Raw genomic sequence first — 23,448 nt, forward strand, 5'->3', positions numbered from 1 at the left:
TTGACGCGGGGGCCCGTCCGACCCCAAAAAGGAGGCAGCGCGTCAGCAGCAGCCAGCAGGCAGCAGCAGCGGAGGCAGCAGCAGCGGAGGCAGCAGCAGCGGGAGCAGCAGCAGCAGCGGGACAGGGGCCTCTCCCGGGTCCTGCCCGCACTCCAAAGGAGAGGCTCTTGGCAGCGCCTGCTGCAGCTGCGACTGCTGCTGCCGCGCCTGCTGCTGCTGCCCGCACAGCAGCCGCTGCTGCAGCTGCTGCGACTGCTGCTGCCGCGCCTGCTGCTGCTGCCCGCACAGCAGCCACTGCTGCAGCTGCTGCTGCTGCTGCTGCTGCTGCTGCTTCGGATGTGTGCGAAGCAGCAGGAAGCGCGGCGCCAACTGCTGCGAGCAGCAGATCCTCCTCAAGGGCCCCTCGGCGAGGCCGAGCGGTGGGTCTTGCTGCTGCAGAGGCGGGGCCACTGCCTGCTGCAGAAACCCTAAACCCTCAAACCCTAAACTCTCAGGCCCTAAACCCTCGAGCTGCACCCCCCCAAGCCCCAAATCTCCGAGTTGCAAAGACAAGAGCAAGGGCAAAGGCCGTGCCCAAAGCTGCACAGCAGCCGCAGCAGGTGCAGCAAGAGCAGCAAGAGCAGCAAGAGCAGCAGCAGCAGCAGCAGCAAGAGCAGCGGAAGGAGGAGCTGACGGCAGCAGCAGAACCCGCCAAGAGAGCAGGACGGAAAGCAGCAGCAGCCAGAAGGGGCCCAAGACGAGGCGCAGGCAAATGAACTCCGAGCCTTTTGCTGCCAAGGCCCCTGTAGCCAGCTAGCTAGCTAGCCAGCCACTGGCTGGTTAGCTAGCTAGTGGCAGCTTGCTACCAAAGCTGTGGCTATCTAGCTAGCTGTCTAGAAGCGCTGGCCGCAAGAACCTGCTGCGCGGGTCCGCTAGCTGCTGCAGCAGTGGCTTGCTACCAAAGCTGTGGCTAGCTTTCTAGCTAGTTTTCTTGCTAGCTAGCCAGCTCTCAGGCTAGCTAGTTCGCTGTCTAGCTAGCTAGCTAGCTAGCTAGCTAGCTATTTAGAGGCGCCGGCTGCAAGGACCTGCTGGCTGGCACCGTGGCCCTCTCTGTGGTTAGCTGAGGGTCTGGCAGGAACTCCGCAGCGACGAGAACTTGAAAGTTTCACTTTGCCGATTTATGAATTCAGTTGAAAACGAATAACTGAAAAAGATAAATAAATTCAAATAAATGTAAATAAAGATAAATATAAATAGATATAAATATAAATAAATAAACAGCTGGCAGCAACGCACAGCAAACAAACCCGCCCGTCTTCGGGTCGGGCTGGCAGGCCGGCAGGCAGCCGCGGGTGGCTCATGTTGGAAAGTGCAAAGGGCTCATTGCTGCTGCTGCTGCTGCTGCTGCGTTTGGCGGTGTCAGTTTGCCTCTTGCAAGGGAGCAAGAGCAGCAGCAAACTGCAGCAGCAAGCAGATCAGCGCGGCGGAGCCTCGGCCGCGCTGCAGCGCGAAAGAGGAAAAGGAAAGCCAACGAAAAGTCCTGGAAAGCGCCTCTTTTAGAAGAATCGCGGGCCAAGTGGTAAAAAATAAATTATTTTAAATACTTTTGTTTATTTTTTTGAGTGTGTAGGGCCCTTTCTGCCCCGCGAGGAAAAAAGATGAACTCAAGAACACGCGAGAAGGAAAACCTTCAGTGCCGCGTGCGGCCACTGCCGCCGCAACACACCGAAGCAGCAGCACCTGCAGCAGCACCTGCAGCAGCACCTGCAGCAGCAGCTGCAGCAGGGTAAGCTGGAGCAGCAGCAGTTGTTGGTTGCGCAGCTTCTTCTCGCCGGCTTCTGGCCATCAAGCAGAGCTCCAGAAACCTGCAGAGACGCATGCGCAGCAGCAAACTCACGAGCTTTCCTGCAGCTGAATATGTGCAGAGAACTCAAAAGAAATAGTCCAAAGCCAATCTCAGAGTACGAGGGACTGGCGCTGCGACGCTCCAGGCTGCTGCAGCAGCAGCTGCAACTAGCAGCTGCAACAAGCAGCTGCAGAAGCAGCTGAAGAAGCAGCACGCAGCTTTGGGCAAAGCCAACAAGGGAAAAGAAGAATTCCTGAACTTGACTGAATAACTCCGTCTGTAATTGAGTAAACGAAACAAGAAGAGAAAAGACGAAAGACAAGACCGAAGCAAACCACGCGGGCGAACGCCTCACCGGTCACTCCCAGGAAGACTGCGCCAGCTGAAGCAGTTCTCTTGCGAAGCTGCACAAAGAGGCCAATTCAGTTCAACAGAAATGCAAAAGACGAGAAAATCAGCAAAGACAAGGCCAGAAAGAGAGAAACTGCCTCACAGCTGCGCTTTGCAAATAAGTTTCGCTGCCAGACTTCGTCAATTTCCCGCTTCTGCTTTCCACAGCGGTGAGACCCACAAGCTTTGGCTGCAGTTTTGTTGACTTGCGGCCTGAAAGAACACTCTTTCATTTCCTCCATTTCCCTGCAGAACCCTCGCCGCCAGCCAGAGACAGCAGCAAAAGACTTGCGGTGCAGCAGACACATGAAAGAGGCTTCTGGGTGCTTTCAAGAACTTTCTGCCCATCCGACCCACACAGGAAGCTGTGATCTAAAGAACGCTCCGAGTTGAAAGGCACATAGTCTCTGTCGAAGTGTTTGTTCGGGTTTGCTCTGGCATTTATGTTTGTTCTGGCATTTATCCGTTCTTATTCTGTTCCTTTTCTCGCGCTGTTTACATTTGCTTCAGTCTTTCCTGCCTCAGCGCGTCCTTGTTGCCCCTCTTCTTCTCTAACTCCTCGAGGTACCCCTTTTAGGGAAGCACACACAAAAGAAGTTGTTCTTTCAAGCCCTTCATCTTGGCTTTTTTCTGGTTTCAGATTTGCACTGGATCGCAAGCAGCTGCAGAGGCGCTCACTGAGAGGTTGGAGAGGAAAGACCGGCCCTGCTTGCACTTTGGCGTTTTTCGACCCTGAAGACGAACTCAAACACGCAAGTGCCTTCGCAAATATAAGTGGCAGCAGAATGTTTGCACTGAGAAGCCCGCACGCCTGTCCTGCGTTTCCCGTTGCATTCAACTCGTTTGGCCCCCCATCTGCTGCAGCTGCTGCTTAAAAACACTTTGCGCACCGATTTGGTCTCGAAATTCGGAGAAGAGCGAGTGGACTGCTGGCTGGAGCTCTCTTCGCTCTTGCTTTCCTTTTCGCTCCGCCTGCAACGCGAGCCGAGCAAGTTCGGGCGTGCAGATGAACTTGAATGTTACTTTCAGTCAACAAATGATATCCGAATGTTTTGTGTGCGCATTGGAATTTCTTTTCTGCACTGCTTATCCATTTTTACTCCTCCGTTCTCGTTCCAGCAGCGCGTCGGAGCTCGACGGCTTTAACGATTCGTCTTGATTTCTGAGACGCATACGCACCTCAAGTAGCCGCGCTTTTGACTTTGGCTGCGCTTTTCACTTTGGCTGCGCTGCAGCGGCTAAAACAGGATAAATATCTTCAAGAAAGGAAAGACACACTTCGCAGAGCGTGGGTCTGAAGGGCCAGTCGTGAGTCGCCGCGACTTGGCGGGATTTGAGCGCTGTCGGCCCTTTTGCCTGGAAAGCCCAAGAAAGCCTCAACTCAGAATTGGCGCGAAAGCTGAAGAAAATAAATCTGCAGGAGTCTCCCAACGAGGGCCAAGTCGGCGTGCCCAGAGCCAATCACTTGATGGCCAGTTTCAATAGAAGGCGGGGGTTTTGAAGCTGACAAAAATGCCTTTCACAGTGCCACTTAGTAAAATGGCACTGTGAAAGGCATTTTTGTTCCTGCGTTGTCTTGGCTTCACTTGTGCATGCAAGACTCACGAATTACTTACTGGGGGCCTAGTGACTGCGAGCAGTTCAGATCGTCTGCACAACTGGAGTTCGAAGGACTCATCGAGATCCTAATGCAAGAACCTCCCACAGCAAAGTTAACCAGTGCAAGCCATGAGACTGACAAGTGCTTTCCGTTTCTCGTTAAATTTCTGGCGAAGGGCCGTTTCAAAAGGCTCACTCTTTTCTCTTGCAATAGCTGGCGTCTGAGAGTCCGGGATAACAGATAAAAATTGAGTCTGAGTAGAAACAACCAAAAGGAACTTCCCGTTGCTTGAGAGTGCAGACTCAATATCTTTCGCCCACATCAAAAGAACCCCAGGAAAAGAAATAAGGAGGCATATAGGCTTTGAAACGAACTCTGAAGGGCAGTGGAATGAACTCTGAAAGACAGACGCGCCTCCCTCTCAGGAACTGGCTATTTTGAAAAGGGTGAAGTTTTGGATAGTGGAGCGAGGAAAGCATTGCTTGCTTGTAGGCCATGAGTGCAGTCACGATGCAAAAAACTGATTTACCGTTCTTGGAATGAAGGATAAGACCGCGTGGAACTACGAAGACTGCGTGCGGAATTCTTCACTTCCTCGACGGGTTCTGCTGCGCGCCAGTCAAAGGAACGCATGTTATTTCTACTGTGAACAAAAGCGAGGCAAAAAGTAATTGTATTGTTCCTGATCAGCCCTCAGTGAAGGCCACCTGCCTGCGGCTGTAGAGCAAGAGTGCAGAACGACGATGGCACGCCAGACTGCTGCAGGGGCCGCAGCATTTTGTTGCCAGCTCACTTGTGCTGGAGTCAGTTGTTGTCGGTTCTTGCACAAGACCTTTCCATTCCGTTGACTTCTTCGCCTTCCGCGCTTTTGCAAGATGTCTCGACCGAGCTAGAATTGTGGGCTGGAATGTGCAGAACTTGAATTCCTCTTCCAGTTTCTGAAGGAATTGTTGAATCTCTTTGTACACGAACGTTTGACCTACAGCGGGGCTAAAGCTTCTAGTGCAGTCGAATGGGCCAGTCTAAATAATGTGTTTTACCTCCTGCTTCTCTTGAAGAGCTTTCTGAATCCTAGATTGCCGCCGAGCAAATTCCTGGCACCGTACGCGGAAAGTTACAGAAATTAATCACAACACATATTGGTTTGCTGCCTTCCAATATGCGTCCATCGTTGATTGAATGCTCTGGTGATTTTCTGGTCAATTTAGTCATTCAGGCCAAAAAGACACTTACGCGGTCATAGTACGCGCGCATATCGATATTAGCTTTCCGATTCACCTGCGGAGATATACCTCAGTCAATTCAAGTCATTGCAGGACAGAGAAGACTGCCACAGGCTCCACTAAATGCGTATGACTGCTTGATGGCGCACCAGAGGAAGCCTCTCTTACTTCGCGTATTCTGGGAATGCCCCTCTCTACTTCATGTAGTATGCACTTCCTTCTTTCCCGATGCCACATCCTCTGTATTGCGGATTCGTACAGCCTCTGACAAGGGACAACGCCCTCGCACCTGCAGTGGGAACACCTCGCTGCAGCTGGATACGTAAAGGGACAGCTCTTAATGGCATAGCAACTATATGAAAAAGGTACAGGCGCCGTACCTTATCTGTTGTTCGGTTGTAAGACTCTGGCTCTGCTTTCCCCTCCCCATAGCGCTTGCCTGCACGGTATGATTGGTACAGAATCTTGGAAATCGCTGCACGCATTGCGGCTTTGTTTTTCCTGTGTAGTTAATGGTCTTTCTACCATTGAGTACGAGAGGGAGGAAAAGGCGTCAAGGCTTGAATCTAGGAGGGGTAAATTGATCATGGGCTGGCAGTCTGTGGCTAAGGAGATAGTCGGCTTGCATTCAAAATTATTCACGTGACAAGGAGGCAGCTAGGGTTTCAAAGCGTTTCGCCATTAATACTGGCTAGCTTTATTTGTTTGCACAAGTACACTTGCAAAAATTTCGAAGAAACGATTGACGCAAAACAAGCTGAAATTTTCGCTGGTAATATACTGAATTGATAAAAAAAAGATGCTTTTCCGTTCTTTTCATGTCTCACAATATAGTACAGCACGCCCTAATAAGAGATCGTGCATCTCCCATACAAGAGCTAGAGACCGATCCATCAGACCTTCATTTGAAATCTCATATTTCCTCACCCTTTGAGGGGGATTTTGATCATTAAGAGCTTTTTCTACCGGTTTTTGTCCCTGGAACTCTCTACTTTCCTGAACATTCTCGATTGCTGTATTAACTCTCAGGTTTGACTCTCCCATATTGGAGGTCACGCGCTGCTGCCGGCACATCCCACTATGATCCCCTCTAAAATTAATTGAAAAGAACGCATCCATAAAGGCTACACTTTTAGACTTCTCTCTTCACTCCATGGTGAGGAGCATTTAGTGCTTTCCAAAGGACAGCAACACTCCGGATCACCTCCCAGCACTACAGGACGTGTGCAGATTCGTGAGAATCCAAGCGCAAGCTTGGTGCATAATCACTGTTATTTAAAACAAGGTTACAAAAGTTTATGTCGTTACAACTGAGTTGAAACGTGGCAGATAGGCCTGACGACAAAAACCCAGCTGCATATGGTCTGTATGACTGAGCTGCTGCTACGGTAACTCCTTCTACGTAGGCTCGCTTCGCCTCAAAGTGCACATATACAAATAAAATGCATAAGATTAACAAAGGCCGGGCTTAGTTTGCACCAGCTTTCGGGGAGAGTGCTTGTGTTGGCTCTCCTTGCCCCAAGCACGAATGCAAGTCGGCCGCATTCGTTGAATATTTGGTTTCAGTCCAAAATTCAATAGCGTAGAAGAGAACGACCCTCAGGCCCAGTCCAATCTGAAAATTTTGTTCAAATTCTGTAACGAATAAGAAGATCAAAAACATCTTACATTCTACAGTCATGTACTTCGGTCTTGACTCGAACAAGCTGATACGCGCGCAGTAGCGATGAGTAAACCAGCATGAAATCGGCCTAATCAAGCGCCAACATACTGTTTTCCCTTCTCCACTGTGGCATGAAGAACCGGAATAGCCCGATCTGAAGCCATCAAGGCTGCCTCGTGGCCCTTCCGCCCTATGTCCATGGCTACTTCCTTTGTCTGCGCACAGGCTGATTAGATCACTGCTGGGACCCCTCAAAAGCCTATCTTTCTTACCTTTGAAGCGCATTCATGAACAGCACATTCAATGTTGCGGACGTTGTATCCAGCAGCCTCCATCTAAGCAAGCAAGCATGCTTCCGCTACCATAAGGTAGTGACGTAATCTACGTACATTTATTTTCGCTACATTCGCGATGGCAGCAATTTGAGCCAGCATTGCAGCCAACGTGACACAGTAGAAAAGCGGGGCAGATTCAGCGCAGAGGCCGATGGTCATGCTGAAGAGCCCGCTGACAGACCAGAAAGCCAACAGTGCCGGTATCGCAACGATGCCGGCAGATACTGCTGTAACGAGCAGTCCCTGTTATACGGCAGCTCTATGAGAACTGCCTGAATAGGAGAATATTGATGAAAACGTACTTCAGACATCAATTCCCTCGGCGACATCTCCCTTCTCGAGAGCCGGAATGCATTCTGTGAAGAGCATGGTGACCCTTTTATACACTTTCTGTTGCCGCAAATGCACAAACCTGAAGAACTTTGGGGCAGGACTTGAGAGCAAAATGAAGTGAAGCGGCTAGTGCTCCACAGAGGACGCCATTGACAATATTCCACTCCGACTTCGCGAGAAATGAAGGATAGATGAACGTGACATCACTATTCAGTAGCCTACCAGCTCTGGTCCGCAAACAGTGTTGGACAGTACCACACCTGAAAATAGATGAGATTAGTGCCGAGTGGCAAAGGAAAGTGGAGGATATTGTGTTACCTGATACAAGGCATACTCCACTGAGCACAGTGCTCGTGGAAAGCGCGAAGTCCGCGCTTTTCTTAAAGGCTTCCTCTTGAGCGTACATTTTCAATATAGTTTTTTTGCCTTTTAGAAATTCCTTGATTCAGACCACTGTGAATGCAAGATGCATCAGACTTGACAATAATTCACCTTCGCTGTTGTCAAGAAGTGACTCCAGGTGTACGGACATCCCACCTTCAAATGTGGTAAGAGCGGCGCCTTCGAACAGACCAGAAACCGTTAACAGACTCACATCAACAGTTTCTCATCCATTTTTATTTTGAGGCCCAGTACCCTCACGGATCTTCATTTTCACCAATTCGCGAAAATGTACGGCCAGGAGGAGACTTTTGCAAGGAGCTTTGACAAGGCCTGTTCTGCCTGCACCGTAGTTGCAGCAGTAAGCCTGGCCACAGGGCTCCTGTTCGCCAACAGCCTGTGCGACATGGATCTGGTAAGCAAGAACCATGCAATGGTTGTATCAACATAATTGACATCCTTTTGCAGTCAGAGTGGCACATTGTGAATGCAATTCTGTGCGGGTCTCTTGCGGCCGCTGCTCACTTCGCCACGAAAGTCAACCCCAGGGCTATGCAAGTAAGAACTAGTAAATGCAGCATTGTGCTCGGAACTCCGTTAATGTGCACTTCTCGAACCAGGCTGGATTCAGAGTATACAAGGCCGAAACTTCAATGCGCGAGCTCATGAGCGAAGTAAGGAAATACCATACTCAGCCCAACATCACTTGGCTACTAAAATTTTCCACCAGGGTCTCCTCTCCGCTGCGGCATCTGTGGCACTGGTCGCCTGCCCGGCACTTCTTCTCTTCTGGTAATATGAAGACTGAGCCGAATTCTTCCGTGTTGCTCTTCTACCCCGTTGCACAGGTCTGCTCGCGGATTTGCGAGTATGGGAGTGGGAATCTGCGCGGAGTCTTCACCCATGTTCTTCGCGATCTCCTTGTCCGTGATGTTGGCTGAAGCCGCAGCTCTTGTCTTCGTAGTTGGCCGCAACGTAAGAACACCATCAACCGGATGTGCGCGAAGGCAACTACATAACCGTCTCTGCAGCTCGAAGCAGCTGGCTATTCTCTTGACAAGCTCAAGTATCACGCCGAAATGCTGCTCTCCAGAGTAAGGCTTCTGACCACAGTGCGCATTGAATAGCTCTGCAAAATGTCTCGCCGCAGGTCAGGGACATAGCTTCCGACTGGAGCAGGAATGGCTATCATTACGTGATGCGCGCATCTGAGAATGTCATCCCAACACTGAGAGGAATGATACACTCTCTCCTCGAAATCCTGCACCGGTGAGTGTGATAAAGCTCTGGTTTCGTTGAACAAACCATCTTACATTTCCATCACCTTCGCAGTCTGTGGGAGCAAAGACCAAGATGGATGAATGCTTCCTGTAAGTGGCTTCACGTTCATATCAACGTTCCACACGCACTCATGTCCTACACTTCAGACTGGGCTGGCTCTGAGGGTTCATACCTCCTCCGCTAAATCAGACGTCCACCGTGATGTGGATAAACTTTCTATACAGACTATACTCTGAAAGCTAATCGTTTTCACGCTACTACCCAAAAGACATTCTATTCCAAAGCTTGCCAGTTTAGTCCGCACCAAAAAGCTGATGCCTAAGCGTTCCACTGTCAGCAAAGCTGTTTAGTACATTCGGTGCATCGCCATGAAGTAAAAACTACTTCAAACGAACACGGCAAATGCACGATATGTTGAGAGGTCGCGTCCGCCACTCTCTGATCCCCATAATGCGGCGCAAGGGACACTGTTGGCCAAGTCGCAGCGCACCCCCAACAGTGTATCGGCGCTGCATCGCAAATTCTGACCGAATGCTAAATCATCTGCGAGCTGCGCGATGATGACGACCTTCCGGTGAAGCCGACCTACGACGTTCGCGCCGACCTCTCCTGAAGCGCCAAACAAAACAGAAAAAATACCGACTATGGAAAATCCTGGCCACTACCCGACGACGGACTCATCGAAAGAGATATCCTCCCTACAAAAGCCGGCCAACTACGGATCCACGAAAGAAAAATCTGAGTGAATGAAATGGCCTACGTACGATCGTGAGCGCTCTCGTCCCACAGCTTTTACTTCACGATTATCCACACGGGCGTTCACATCATACGCTGCTCCAGCTCCACCAGTCCCTCCGTAGTAATCACAATATCCAACGTATCTGCGAACAAGCGAGAAATTCCGGCTTGCCTAAAAGGATCACACGTGAACCGTTGTTTTAGTGACCCAAAAGAGAAAGATGTAAATTCTACCATCTTACCTTCCATCCCCCCTGGGATCTTCGTATTGCTGCCACTTGCTGTCATATCCTGTCCTATCATACCCGCGAGCATCGTAGACCGGGGCCCCGCGTTCATATGGTGGCGCCCCCCGAGTGTCATATCCGCCTCGTCCTGCCCTCAGATCATATCCTCTCTCCATGCGCATATCATAGGGAAATTCCCCCGGGTTTGCATTTCTGAAGTCCGTGGGCGGCCGCGCATGGGCCGAATAGTCTATTCTGTCATAATACCGACCGGATGGGTCGTAGCCTCCCCTGGCACCCCAATCACGGTCCTCCCAACGCCCACCAGAATGACTACGCGTACCAGAACCGTAGTCCATTCCAAAAGGGCTAGGCGGTACAAACTCTCGGGACGCACCCGGTGCTACAGCATAATAAGGCAGGAAACCGGGCTTCAACCGTCCCGATTTATCGTACTTTATGCTGGCTCCTGCAAAAAAAGGAACGAGGTGCACAGAATGGAAGAGATGCCCGACCTAATAGTCCAAATGCATGATCGGCCGAAAAATATCCTCATAAAGTAGCGATTGAACATACCAGGTGGTCCCTTGTAAAAGCCAGGTGTAGGATTGTGCGGCTTATTGCGCTTTGCCCGTTCTACCCTCACAGGCCGTGAACCGTCACCAAAAATCGTCTTGTTGTCAAAGTGCTCTATTGCCACTGCAGCGTGACTTGGGTCAACGAATGACAGGAAAGCAAAGCCACGCGATTCCCTACATATCCACACACACAACATTTCTGTACTTGCCGGATGAAACGATCACTGTTCACCTGCACTTGAGGATGTTCTCTCGAAGCAAACGGCCGCTACTCGGAAAAAAGAGCATACCTGGATACCGGATTGTTTACAATTCTACAATCCTTCACCTCCCCAACCTCCTCGAAGATACGCCGAAGTTCCAGCGCTCCGCAGCGCAGAGGCAGATTGCTTATGTAAAGCGTATCCGTATCTCCTGCCGGGATAACAAGCACGTACACAACACCCAATGATCCAACTAATCCAAAGCAAAAAAGATGAAAACAAGCCGGTGGAAGGATCCATGAACACATTCCCGTAGGGAATATGTCGGCTCACTCTTCCGAAAACACCGCCAAACAAAGCACGAAAGGCGTACTTTTGATAAAGGTGCATAGAAGTCGCTGCCGCCAGGCTTTCAATGCCTTGATGCGGAAGCTGAAATGCAGCGTGTCTGCACTTGCCGGCGCTGCTGCATGGGGCAAGGCTGCAGTTAACTGCGGCACTGGTATGCTGTGGGTGATACTGCTGTCTAAGTACAAATGATTAGCTGTTGCACCTGCTGACACTGCTGCGTACCTCCTCGCTGCCGTGGGCGGGCGCCGCTGCCGCTACGACGTTGGCTGCCGAACCTCCTTTCGCCGCCATTGCACTCATCGCTGGCATCGTTGCGCTCCCTGTTGCTCTGCTGAACGTTCTCCTCAACCCGACCACAACTCCCGCTAGCCCTCCTCACATGGGAGATATCTCGGTTCTCTTCTTCCTGGCCGCCCGAATTACCCTCTGAAGGGCCATGGCTACCCCCTCGCTTTCTGCTTCGATCTCTGTCGCCCACCTCCTCATCCCTGCGTTCCCTTTCCTCAGATTCCATCCGTCCCTCACTCATCTTTACCACGGAGCAGATGAAAATTACGCGCGAAAAGATTCCCGCGCCCTGCTATCCGCCCGTGGCAAAGTTGGTGAAGACAAGCTTCAAGAGCCAAACCAATTGCGGCCTGTGAGGTGTGGGGATCACGATTGCTGCCGCAACAACTCCCTATTCTGGGAAAAAGAGGTAGCGCTGCAACTAGAGCTGCAAAAAGCGCAATATGGTGCATGCAATACCAAAAAGACCGGGATGAGCTGCACACTCCCCACCGGGTGCTTAAGCAGCAGGTGGAGGGTGCCAGCAGAAGCCACGCGTGCTTCAGCGTTCCTGCAAGAAGTGGAGTGCTTCAGCCGTTTTTCTGGTGTTCTTCACGGTAAAGAACACTCATAAATGAAAGGCACTAATATTGGGCGAAATTAATAAGTCGTTGCACAACTTATCGCTATATGGCGTATCCTGGGGCAAGGTATGCTGCATTTAGTGTATGGCTGGTGGGCACGGCTGCCGTTTGTTGCACCTTGCATCGCACTGCTGCTGCAGAGTCGGTGATGCCGGCGGTTTTTTAGCATCGGGCCCCCTTCTTTTTGCAGGGAATTCTCAAATTCAAGTTTTTGGTTCCACTTGATACCAGAAACTTATGCGAGAGGCACTCAGTGCGGGGCCGAGTTGCGTCGCAATCCTCGCGATGCGCTCAAAGCGCCTCCCCAATAGGGAACGTGGTTTGCTCCCCCGTCAGCAGTTGCCTCTGGGCCCTCAATTTGTCTCTGCATTTTTCATGGGACATTCTTGCCTAGGAAGCTCTTTTTAGAGGGCGCTGGAGGGCAGGCGACGCGTTTTTTCCGGTTTTCCCCGCGACGCGCAGGGCTAGGCTGCGGATGAAACAGCTTTGGCGTGAGGGCAGATACCCGAAAAACACATCCGAAGTGATGTGCTCTTGAATGCGGGGGTGCCTGAGAACAGGCTGTCGAAGGAATGCAGGTATACCCGGAGCCTGCCCCGCCCTCCCCTGCGGAGAACCTGCGCTGGCTGGAGGATCAGCTAGACGTGACGTACTCCCCTGTGTGCTGCTCCTATAATGCCGGAACAACTACCTTGCTCCTTCGGCTGCCAAGCGCGGCCTGGGGTGTCGGTGGTGTAGCCAGCGGCGGCGCAGCCAGCGGCGAGAAGAACAGTGGGGGTCGAGGACGTGATCCTTCGTTAGACGGCATGGGGTGGCGTAACGAGGGTGCCAGTGAGCAGAGCCTGGTGGATATATTCGGCCGCATTCACAGTCTAGATGCTCTGAAACTGCAGCGCCAACCCGGTTCCTGGGGCGCGGCAGACGCCGGGCTTGTGGACCTAGTGCTGCCCAAAGGCCAGGACAGTTGCAGCATCCCCCAGGGGAGCGACGTTGGTTTGCTGTCTCAAAGCGAGGAGACGGCCGTCTCGTGCGGTGGTGGGTCCACCAATGCGGAGCGTTCGGAGTCTTCCCTTTCCCCCGCGGAGTTCAAGCCGTGCGACGAAGCCTACAGTTTGCGCAGCTTCCTGAACTCGTGTTTCATGCTGCCGACGAGGAGAAAGCTGTCGGGGGGCTGGCGAAAGAAGACGAGTTCCTCCACAGAGTCCCAGCTGACGCGGGGCCCCGAGGCGGCGGCTCCGCGGGGGCTGCCGTTCCTGCAGTGGCGCAGCAGGTTTCCGAAGCTGGCGGCTGCGGGCTGCAGCGGCGCGGGGGGTGAGGGCTCTTCGGCGCAGAACAAGGGGAGTGGAGGCGGCGTGAGTTGCTTCTCCCGCTCGTTGGGGGGATATGCAAATCACCAGCGCGAGACGCGCGTTGGGGGGGAATTCGTGCAGCACGCGAGTCGTCTGTTGTCTCTGAGGAGGAAAGGCAAGCGCGGATCTGCAGACAGCGGAAGGGCCAACGTCACGTCGCCGCTGTCCATGGGGTCTGTGAGCTGATTTGATGATCGAGAAGAAGGGGAGTTGTCCTTCCGACAAAGCCGTGGAAGGATCAGTTGCCTCCATTCGTCCCGTCGCGAAGACCGCAAGCAAATGCTTGTCGCTGCAGTGCTGCTGCTGCTGGCAGAAAACCTTTGTCTTGGCACATGCTGTAGCGTAGCTGTGCCCAGCAACTGATGGGCTCGCCAGTAAACCACCTCGCTCTTGTGAATCACAGTGACGTAGTTGGCTAGGCAGGCGACCAGGCACCAGATTGGCCTGTCGAAACGAACAGTTCCTTCATGGGGGCGCGCAGCCCCCACTCCACCGCTGGGTGCCTCTTGGAGGTCGCTTGCCTTTCTCTGGCTGCTTGCTTCATCGTCAGTGTTTTTCTAGCCGGACTGGTCCAAGCGCGGACATTTGTAGCCAAAGCGCTACCTCAATGCACGGCAGTGGTGTTTGGTGCTTTGTTGCTCATTCCTAACGCGCAGGGGGTTAGCGAGGTGGGGGGACAATTTCGGCTTCAATTTTCTGCACAGTTGCGGTTTCGGGTGGAGTACTTGGAGTGTTCAGTTCTTTGTTGCCGAAGTAGCCAGGCCATTGTCGTGAACGTGTACAGTCTAGAGTGCAGTGATGGGATGGCCAACGTATTGTGGGCCCAGGGTCCGGAATTTGAGTGCACGGGATCCAATTTACTGTGAAGTAGATGTAGGGTTGTGTTGTAGCTGAGTCGGAGGAGGAATACGTCGTGAGAGAAACAGAGGATGTACGCTTTTCGTCATCGGATACAATGGATTCGCCGCGTCGTCGAGTCACGTAGTCTAGTCGTGAGGTTGCATCGAGCCAATCCAAATTTTAGATGCTGCAGACGGAAGCTATCGCGGAATAGTTGTGGGGGGTTAGCTCTTTCCTCTGTTTATCGCAGATTGAGGGTGAGCTCTGTGTTCCAAGGCATGCTGTCTTGAATGCAGGGAGGTGCTGCGTTGCGGTTCGGTTCGCGCCAATCGTGACTGAACAATGGCTCCCTTAGATGTATTGCGGCTGGGACTTTCATTTTTCTGAGGGAGGCACTTCAATTCATTGGATTTCTGTGCATCGGGACTACTCTGAGAGGCGCGCTTCGGAGAGCAGACAGCGAGCACCCAAACAGCGTGTGGTTCTTCCTGCCTACACTCATCTAACTGAGGAATTCGGTTCGGCGTGCTGCGTACATGGCGCATTAGAATATCGGAGGCTATCGGTATCTCTCGAGCTAGACACGGAGGGGAATATTTTGAGTATAGCTCTAGGCAGTGTATGAGAGTGAAGTGCCGGTCGCTACGCTGAAATACATTGTCTCATCGGGCACGTGTGACGGGGATACTGTCGGCTTAATGACAAATTTTCTCCATTATATGTTGAGTGACAGGTAGACTGTTCACATTGTTGAGGCATTTGAGGCTTCACAAGCTGTTTCAAAGCCCCATAAGGTCGATGCATGCGGAACATTCCGTAAAACACCTTGAAACTTCTCTGTCGCATAGAGGCAACGAGGAAGACGCCAATAGGGGGACAAATATCCGCTGCATTTCTTAACTGGGAAAGTGTTTCTTGTTGATAGATCTCCATGTACCTTGCGGCCAGCGTGAGGCGGTGGAGAAGGCACAGGCAACCCAATCGTTTATGTTTTGACTACGACAACTTTACCTTCTCGGCAATTATTTGAGAATAGAACACATAGTACTCAGCGTGAGAGTGCTGTCTATTGATTGAGGCCTTGGAAAGCCTTCATTTACGCGCTAGTTTCTCTCTTCATGGTCAAGACCACGTTAGGTCTTTTTTCCCCACTCTGGTCTCGATTTTCTCTATTCGTGGAATCTCAGAGATGCTAAATAAGGATGGCTTTCCCCTGCCGATGTCATTTGAGGCTTCACCAGAGGTGTTGCTCCTTTTCTCTTGGTGGCACGCCCGAACAAATGCTCAATACGCAGTGACCTGCGTTTGCTGCATTATCTTTGGATTCATCTCGATAGCGCTGAAGGTTCTGCGTCGCATCTCCGATGTCCGTCTAGCGATGATGGAAAATAGAAGCAAGCCGACGCTGTTGTTCGGCTGCTTCCCCGTCTTTCACAATGCCATACGTGGGTGCGTCACCTTCTTGAATTACTCCTGGGACTACATGTTGATGCTGGTAGCAATGACCTTCAACGTTGGCATCTTTGTTTCAATGCTAGGAGGGATGGCCTTAGGCTTCCTGACGATTGGCCGCTTCCTCGACTTGCCTTTTGAGCCGGCGAAAGTCAGCGGAGGGTGCGAATGCAACGAAACCCTGAGTTGCGGCTGCCACAAGGGCCGACCCTGCACTTGTGCGGCTTCCCAGCTAGTCGCTTCGTGCAGGCGAAGCAAAATGAGCTTCGGCGAGCAGCCAGTGCCTGAGCAAGGGGGTCCGTGCAAGTCCAACACGGACACAAAGTCAGAGTTCGCTGGAGTCTGAGGGTCACTGAATTTTGATTTCAGCTGATTTCTAATCGAACTCAACCAAGTTCCTTCCAAGTTTGGAAGGCTTCGGGTTCGGGCCTCACCTCGGCCGATGCGTCACTGCGTGGCGCCCTGGGGTCAGGGGCACCTGCCGGCAGCCGAGGTAGTCTAAGGCGGCTGCCCCGGCTTTTGTTTGTTTCATTCTGTCTTAATGTTTGCGTTGGTTGTAGCACCCAACGCGCTTCCTTGAGTTTTGCTGACGGCTTCTCTTTATTGCCGCAGTCTCCGCAAGCAAGAGATGCGCTGATCAAGCTGGCATCCGCCCAAAAAGCACCACGCAGCTTTCCCCCTAGATGTATTGGCGGGGCAATTCCCCGAATGTTTCAAGCGTGAACAGGAGCTTCTGTTCACGCAACTTCTCTTCTAGCGAATGGAGCGTGTTGCCCGTTTACTTCGCATCGAATGCATGCTGCTTTCGACCTAAACTTACTTTTCACGTCAATGTCTGGACCATAATTGAGCAATTAGGACGGAACTAGCAGCGGAGAGCACAGTAGTTCAATTCCTGATGAACAAGTAGACATCAAAGACTTCTAGAAGGGCAAATAGTTCAAGTAATATTTGTGCAAGAATTTTCAACCTTGAGCTATACACATCTATTCAGCAGAGCTTTTCATCTCTTCACTGTTTCTCCGGTGAAGACGTTCAAAGCTTTGAACAAAGGAGGCCCACTCCCTCTCCGGATCGACGGAGGGGTAGCTGGAAATACGATTGTAGTCTTAGTGGCGTATGCCAAGTTTATTTAGACGCTACTATTCTGAAGTGCTGTTCAGAAGCCGTGTCTGCAGCCCTTTTCACTGGATGAGCTATTTGCATGGTTACTTGTTGGAGCTCATCGCTTTCTGCACATTCCATCATTCGTCCGGCACCGGGGTTTGTCTGTGCTCCTACTTGCCTTTTTGGCAGCGAAGAACCCTTCAGAACGAAGTTGGCTTATGTGCTTCACACTTAGAGCTACTCACAGTTGCAGCCTTCTCCTATCTGAAGGGATGCCGTTCGGCTAGCAGCTCGTTCATGCATCGATCACTTGTGACGTTTCACTAGGAGCCTTCTGCTGCGTTTCTATCATCACCGTAGCATTTTGGCATTCTGGCACTGCTTCTGAATTCTGTACTCTCTAAGCCCCTTTATCCCTTCGCTGCTCTAAGATGCTGGCGATGCAGACTCTGGATTCCTCCAAAAAAAACTCACACAATAAGTTAAGCCTAAATTCACTGCTGAACTTAGATATCTAATTTGCCTACATGACAGCTATACTGGGAGAGACTGAAAAGTTCGAAATCACTGTAGCAGTGCCTTCACCACGGCCGTCACGTGCAAGTACACTAGTTTGGCGCTGCAGCGCTTTTGTGCTACATTAGTGTCAGAGTATATTCGGTTGATTAAAAAAAAAACTGTTTAACGTTAAAATAAGTTCCAGATATGGGTCTTCCTGAAGTGGTACGGAAGTGTTTGTGGTGCGATTGCTCTCGTGCTGTACACATCACTGCAGCCCCATCAGTGTCTCTGGATTTCCCCCCGAATCTCAGGTCTACATGGCGGCCAAAACTTTTCATCTCGTTGGATTAACTTATTGGAATTTTTAAGTATGCGCTCACGACTGGTTCTGGAGGCATTAGAGCGCGCGGCGGCACAGAAGTAGCGCAGACGCAGCCCAGACAACCATGGGATGAGTCAAAGCTCACGTCGACTCTAAATAAATGGGTCTTTTGAACTCTCCGCTTGGATATATGTATTAAGGAATAAGCAGACAAAGGACATCAGGTGTCATTTAGTCCTATTGGCGAGAGCTTTTCATCCATTGAATGTCAACCACACTCCAGCGCTCTCGAAGATTCCGCGTGTGACCGCCTGGGAAACTCTCCATTGAGAGTCTGAAATTCTGTGAAGTTTAGCTCTAAATGAAATGTCAGACGTACGCGGAGAGCCTCTGAAGGGCACTGCCCTATACAATACCATCTTGGAAAGGTTCCGAGCAGTCCCTGATGCAGAGGGACGGCTGGACTGCGGTGAGCTAGTTGCGCGTGACGGGGAGTGGGTTTGTAGGTTAGATGGAAGCCAACAACATTTCACCGTAGTTACGTGAAAGGCGAACGGGTTGCTCATCCTATTGGCTCTGCCTCGGTAGTCATTTGCCACAAAGCCCGATGCATTGTCTGCTCGGTGTGACAGCATACAAACCCATTCAACAAAAAAGTCGCCACAATGCCGCTGCATCTAACTGGATTTCAGCTAAAGCGTGTAGGAGGCAAGATTTACTTGGCGGCTACACCACTGCTCCAGCTTCAATTTTGAGTCCTTTCTGCAGAGAAACTTGCCGATGCGGCGCTGCAGATATCTGCAGTCTACGAGCTGGTCTTCGGCAGTGGATTTATATCCCGGCATCTGAAGGTACAGCCACGCGGGACGTGATGAATGTCTCTTTCGTAGAAAATACATTGCCATAGGGCTCAACTGAGACTGTCCAACCTGCAGCTTTCGCAACATTCCGCATTATCTAGTTAGTTCAGGAAGTTCAAGAACACGTTGCCATATCTTGGGAAGGCCAATACAGGGAGGCCGACAACGCAGGCCAGGGATGTGGAAGGACGTGGGATTTGGGAAGGAGTAAATTCAGGGAGGTTCCACTTGCCCTGTTCTTTGTGCGGCGCAGCAAGACATCGCGAGTTCATCTGGCCGGATGAGGGAAGCAGCAAAAGCCCTGCGCAATTCTCGAGGCGGCAGTGTGGTTACTGCTGATGAGCTAATTGCATGGGAGCTCAAGGAACTGGGAATACCCAAAATGAGGAAAGATCAAAACAGCGGCGTGAAGGGGATGCTGTGGATGAAACGAGCGCTTGACTTCGTCTTCACTCTCATCTGCAACACGTTCGGAACCATGAAGGATGCAACAGTCAAAGAATGTGCATTGGATGCGTATGATCGTGTTCTCAAGCCTTATCACAGTAAGCCGGAGAAACCGGTTCTAAATCCTACATACCTTAAATTCACATAGTTGTGAAATTACATAGTTGTAAACAGTGCACTGAAACATCATGACAAACTCGGGGAGAAGCTGTTCAAATCATAAGTGCGTCAGGACAAGAGGAAGGCGAATGATTTATGTGTGGTTCTTGAATACAGGTTTCCTGGTCTCTAACATCGTTTCTCTTGCATTTAGCCTTGCACCTTCGAAGGATGAGTTCGTCAGGTAATTGTAGCTCCAGTATGCACAGCTTGACGCCTGCGGCACTGCTTGGGAGGCAGGAGCTTTTTGCTTGGCTGCAAACCTTCCAGTAAATCCCAGCGAACGCTTTGCAGAAAGACGGAATTTATGGTTAGGCTATTCCCTAGTTTTCTACTTGCTGTTGCAATTTCTTCTGCCTATGAACAGGCGTCTGGGCTTTGAAATGGACGAAGCCGAAAACTGTCTCGGCAGCATCCAACAGGTGGTCTTGTAAGTAGATACACACTGTTTCCGATACGTGTCGAGGCAAAGTCCAGCTCTACGCCTCTACTTGTAAATCCAGTATGTCGTCTGGCATCATCACGCAGTGTCAGTGGTTATGTCGCCGTTGTGGCACCGTGATGCTTACTCCATTCAGGCCAGTTATCGCGCGACTGAATACTTTGCTGGAAGAAGCCAACTGCAATTTTCCTGACAAGGCGTGAGGGATGTCCGTGACGAGGGTGCTCAACACCGAAAAACAGGAAAAACACTGGCATTCGTCTCATCCCGTTTTCGCCGCCTACGCCAAGAGGAGCTGAATGTGTCGCTGTCAACGTTTTTCTTTGTAGTGAATGGCCTCCGCCGTGGCAGTTGCAGCAGCGTCTGACTGGAGCGGTAGACACACGCAAGGCTGCCCACAGGTTTTCGGCGAAGTCGCTGCGAAATATTCTTCAGCAGCAGCACAACGGCCCTTGTTTGGTGCCCGTTCCTCCGTCGCTGCATCATCACGGGCAATCTGGTGAAGCCTTATGTGTACAGAAATAATGCCTAATGTCTGGGTAACGTAAATCTGTCGTGCACGGCTCCTGCGCTATATTGAATGTGGTGCCCCGAGACCGTCTGTCTTTTTGTGGCCCACAAAGCTGCAGTGGGTGTCCTTTGCCGTCTCAGACAACTTCTGCGGCGTAGTAGCGAGGCGCCATTTGCGCGACACTCAAGTGCAGTCTAATGCTTAAGTATGCTTAGCAAGTTTCGGACTTCAACCACGGGCATTTGATTGAAAATGCTGCTGCCCAAGAAATCGGCCGGCTGATGGGTCCTCCCCCCTTCATCTGACACGGGTTTATCAGTATTTACACATACGAAAGAAGAACTGCATCCCAGCAGCTCTGCTCTATTCCCGCAGCACACACCAGCCTCAGCCGCTGCACATGCCGTAGTTTTCCTGTCACACTGCGAGGGCTCCTCCATTGTCGACCACTTCCACCTGGCACAAACCCACATATACAGAGATCTGCCGGGTGGCTCCAAGCAGTGTGCAGCTGGCGCTTCGTAGCAATTTTCTATGGGGAGCACGGGCAGCTCGTGGCTCATGAGCTCATGTATCCTCCATCCAGTGCACATACAGATAACAAAGCTAAACAGAACTGGGGTTGTCACGTACCCATTGAAATCGCCTGGAATTGTCGAGAAGAGTCAGCTCCTGGTACTCCATCCAAACGTGGCGTTCTTCATCCCTTACCCTCCTCAAGGTGCGACGCCGAACTCCGCTTACGGTTTGAAAGCTGACGTCGTGCCACAGTGAGTCCTTCTTTGATTCACGACATGCAGAATCATCTCCCTCTGGTCCTGAGTCGTTTAACTTTTCCTCAAACTCTGAAGATGCGTGAAGCCACGCGCATGGACTGAGTACCCATCCGCAAAGGCCAGAGGGAGGTGTTAATGCGTCAGAAACAGAACGCTGTTCTTTGCGCCGTGGCTGACTTTCCGTGGTACAGTCTTGCTGCTGCCGGTGCTGCTGCTTTCTCACTTTTTGTGTTGACGTGTCAAAACCACAGCAGTTTACTCTGCGTCGTGGCTGACTTTCCGTGGTACGTTCTGGCTGCTGCTGCTGAAGCATTCTCACTTTTTGTACGGGCCCAGCAGTAGAGACGGCTAATTGCTTATTGCCGCTTTTGTCCGTATCGGATTCATCTTTCTTCCTGTCTTTGGATGTATTCACATTAGAGGAAGCATTCTTGTTTCCTCGAATGTCAATTCTAGGAGGGCTAGGCCCGTCTGGAAGTAGGTGGGTTTCCCGAGGGCTTGTTTTTTCACAGTGCGCAACTCCTTCCGCATCTCTTCCACATTCACCTGATTTAGGCCACAAGGGCAGCTGTCTTCTCAAGCCGCACCAGCAGCACCCATACAGCCAAGGAGTGCCAGTAGTCTGCCCACTAGGGTCATCGGAAACTAGAGGCTCTGGCATCTCCATTTGCACTTCCGGCAAGCACTCCGAATAAACAGCCCTCCTGCTTTCCTTCTCTTCCGCCGAATTATCTGCAATCGTCATTGAAGTTAGATCTACTCAAGACAAAACACATGCGGGGACTCAGCACCTCTGCAGCTATGTACATGCCTTTACATACTTAACTAGCCCCAGCACGTTTTACAGAGTCTCAAAGAAGTCTACAGATCAGTGCCTATTCAAAATAGGAAGTGATCGGTAGCATTTACTCGAAACGTTGGTACAGCTTGCTAAAGCCTTTTAACATGCAGAGGGAAGTTGCTAGGGCAAAGAGGCGGTGCTCCTGAGGGCCTCGTTGGTCAACCAGCCTCGCGCTTCGGCTCTGTTCATCTCCTGGAATATGCTCACCGCTTACTGCAGACAGCAGGAAACTGTCTTCCATGCAATGTTGCGCAGCTACCTCGCGAGGCGGAGAAGTAGGCAGCGCCGAGACTCCAGCTGCTGCTGCCCGGTCACGGGTGCTTGTTATGGAGCATGACGACAAGGGCGTCGGCAGGGCGTCAGGCTCAACATCAGTAACATGGTCGTGGCTGTCGAGACCCTCTGCATCGGAATTGTCTTGGCCGGCCAAATTGGCCTCGGCTTTTCCTGCTCCTCTGTGCGCCGCTGGCTCCAGCTGCACGCCCCTGCGTTTGTTCTGTGTCGCACATGTTGAGTCTCCCTGAGTCCTACGAGCATCAGAAATCTTTATGGAGCGTAAATAAGATGAGATTGACGGCATGAGTCGACCAAGCCAGCCGACCACTGCAGCTCTAGATTTTGTAGAGAGCTTCCGCTCCACTGAAGTCAGCACATCATGGCGTTCCTCAAGAGCCAGCATTCTGCAATGCGAGCAAGCAGCAATATTACATTTAGCCACTGGAAGACCAAAAACCTGAGTTGTATGATGATCTTCTTCCTCGTGAAACCCGCGCCGAAATTTGGCACAAAGTGAGCCACTTGAATCTAAGCTACCTGCGCCTTAAATGAAATGGACGGGGAAAGGCGAAAGTTCGGAAGGCAATGAGGCGCGAAGGCAGAGAGTAGAAGATTATCCAGCAAATCTCAGTTCATGTTTGGCTGAACACATGGTTGTAGAGGGAGATGCTGATTAAATTAAACACTTAAAAAATGTAGTGGAAGGACCTTCTGAAGCATGCACCATCTGTATGATTTCCAGCACGAACCTTAGCGGATAACGCTCAACATGCCGCCTACAAAGCAGTGCCGATGATTGGAAACAGGAATATGCACGTTGTGTGAGACATAGGAGTGAAAGAATCCCGTGTTCTAAGAGAGCTGCTTAAATAAATGACGGATTTGATGTTGCGCGAACCTGCGTCTATCGGCGTAAGTCCTGTACAGGATGTCGCCAACATCTTCTCCCCTGAAAAGTTTCTCAGATATTCCGTTCCTTTTGTGTCAGCAATATTAAACCAAAAGTAACGAACCGATGATGTGCATGCTACCTGGCAACGGGCCTATGAGTAGGCATCGGTCCACTGAACTAGCCAGTCGGCTGCTGCCTCCAACTCATCCTCGAAGCATGGCAAAGGGCCTAACACAAGGAGCTCCCAAAAGAGCGAAAACTCAAAATATGTAAGGTAAAATATATATTTCGCTTGTCTATACTCTCTTAAGAGGGAATGTTGAGCAAAAAGCATGCAGGAGGGCCCCGCAGCGTCTTCAGGAGCTGAGTTCCAAGAAGGCTTCCGAGTACTGTATCAAGGACTGAAACAACTATCTTCGTAAGAGATATTGTCCTTAAGAAGACAATTTTGTGTCCTGTGCATTATGGGATATGCTCTACTGTGAGGTTGCAAAAATTCCGTGCGCCGACGCTCGCAAGTTGCGAACAGGACGCTTGTACAGACTATACGAAGTCCGGGTCTTCAGCTTGCGCGATCTTGAACTTCATTATCTTTTCAGTGTTGCCTGGGCCTAATAGTGTGATTTTTGAGAAC

General features: G+C 51.2%; 7 protein-coding genes across 7 annotated transcripts; 3 read left to right on the forward strand and 4 right to left on the reverse strand.

The window, feature by feature from the left end:
* Window positions 1-4,501: 4,501 nt before the first annotated feature.
* On the reverse strand, window positions 4,502-5,523 carry ETH_00002195 (uncharacterized protein; the record flags this gene model as incomplete). Its single annotated transcript, XM_013378601.1, has 2 exons — window positions 4,502-4,753; window positions 5,419-5,523. 2 exons carry the CDS (start codon window positions 5,521-5,523, stop codon window positions 4,502-4,504), a joined length of 357 nt encoding a protein of 118 aa, XP_013234055.1.
* Window positions 5,524-9,616: 4,093 nt separating this feature from the next.
* Window positions 9,617-11,657, reverse strand: ETH_00002200 (uncharacterized protein; the record flags this gene model as incomplete). Its single annotated transcript, XM_013378602.1, has 6 exons — window positions 9,617-9,640; window positions 9,792-9,912; window positions 10,012-10,465; window positions 10,573-10,748; window positions 10,865-10,988; window positions 11,351-11,657. 6 exons carry the CDS (start codon window positions 11,655-11,657, stop codon window positions 9,617-9,619), a joined length of 1,206 nt encoding a protein of 401 aa, XP_013234056.1.
* A 954-nt stretch (window positions 11,658-12,611) lies between these two features.
* Window positions 12,612-13,574, forward strand: ETH_00002205 (uncharacterized protein; the record flags this gene model as incomplete). Its single annotated transcript, XM_013378603.1, has 1 exon — window positions 12,612-13,574. The coding sequence occupies one exon, from the start codon at window positions 12,612-12,614 to the stop codon at window positions 13,572-13,574; it is 963 nt and encodes a 320-aa protein (XP_013234057.1).
* A 1,873-nt stretch (window positions 13,575-15,447) lies between these two features.
* Window positions 15,448-16,026, forward strand: ETH_00002210 (ctr copper transporter domain-containing protein, putative; the record flags this gene model as incomplete). The annotated part of the gene is made up of 1 exon (XM_013378604.1): window positions 15,448-16,026. One exon carries the CDS (start codon window positions 15,448-15,450, stop codon window positions 16,024-16,026), a length of 579 nt encoding a protein of 192 aa, XP_013234058.1.
* Window positions 16,027-17,976: 1,950 nt separating this feature from the next.
* On the forward strand, window positions 17,977-19,721 carry ETH_00002215 (glycolipid transfer protein, putative; the record flags this gene model as incomplete). The annotated part of the gene is made up of 6 exons (XM_013378605.1): window positions 17,977-18,079; window positions 18,379-18,461; window positions 18,724-19,015; window positions 19,194-19,260; window positions 19,444-19,506; window positions 19,655-19,721. The coding sequence occupies 6 exons, from the start codon at window positions 17,977-17,979 to the stop codon at window positions 19,719-19,721; spliced, it is 675 nt and encodes a 224-aa protein (XP_013234059.1).
* A 725-nt stretch (window positions 19,722-20,446) lies between these two features.
* Window positions 20,447-21,550, reverse strand: ETH_00002220 (uncharacterized protein; the record flags this gene model as incomplete). The annotated part of the gene is made up of 2 exons (XM_013378606.1): window positions 20,447-20,485; window positions 20,663-21,550. The coding sequence occupies 2 exons, from the start codon at window positions 21,548-21,550 to the stop codon at window positions 20,447-20,449; spliced, it is 927 nt and encodes a 308-aa protein (XP_013234060.1).
* A 160-nt stretch (window positions 21,551-21,710) lies between these two features.
* Window positions 21,711-22,325, reverse strand: ETH_00002225 (uncharacterized protein; the record flags this gene model as incomplete). Its single annotated transcript, XM_013378607.1, has 1 exon — window positions 21,711-22,325. One exon carries the CDS (start codon window positions 22,323-22,325, stop codon window positions 21,711-21,713), a length of 615 nt encoding a protein of 204 aa, XP_013234061.1.
* Between the last annotated feature and the right edge of the window lie 1,123 nt (window positions 22,326-23,448).

This window comes from Eimeria tenella, genomic scaffold (assembly GCF_000499545.2).
Source record: "Eimeria tenella Houghton genomic scaffold, Eth_scaff90, whole genome shotgun sequence".
NCBI lineage: Eukaryota > Apicomplexa > Conoidasida > Eucoccidiorida > Eimeriidae > Eimeria > Eimeria tenella.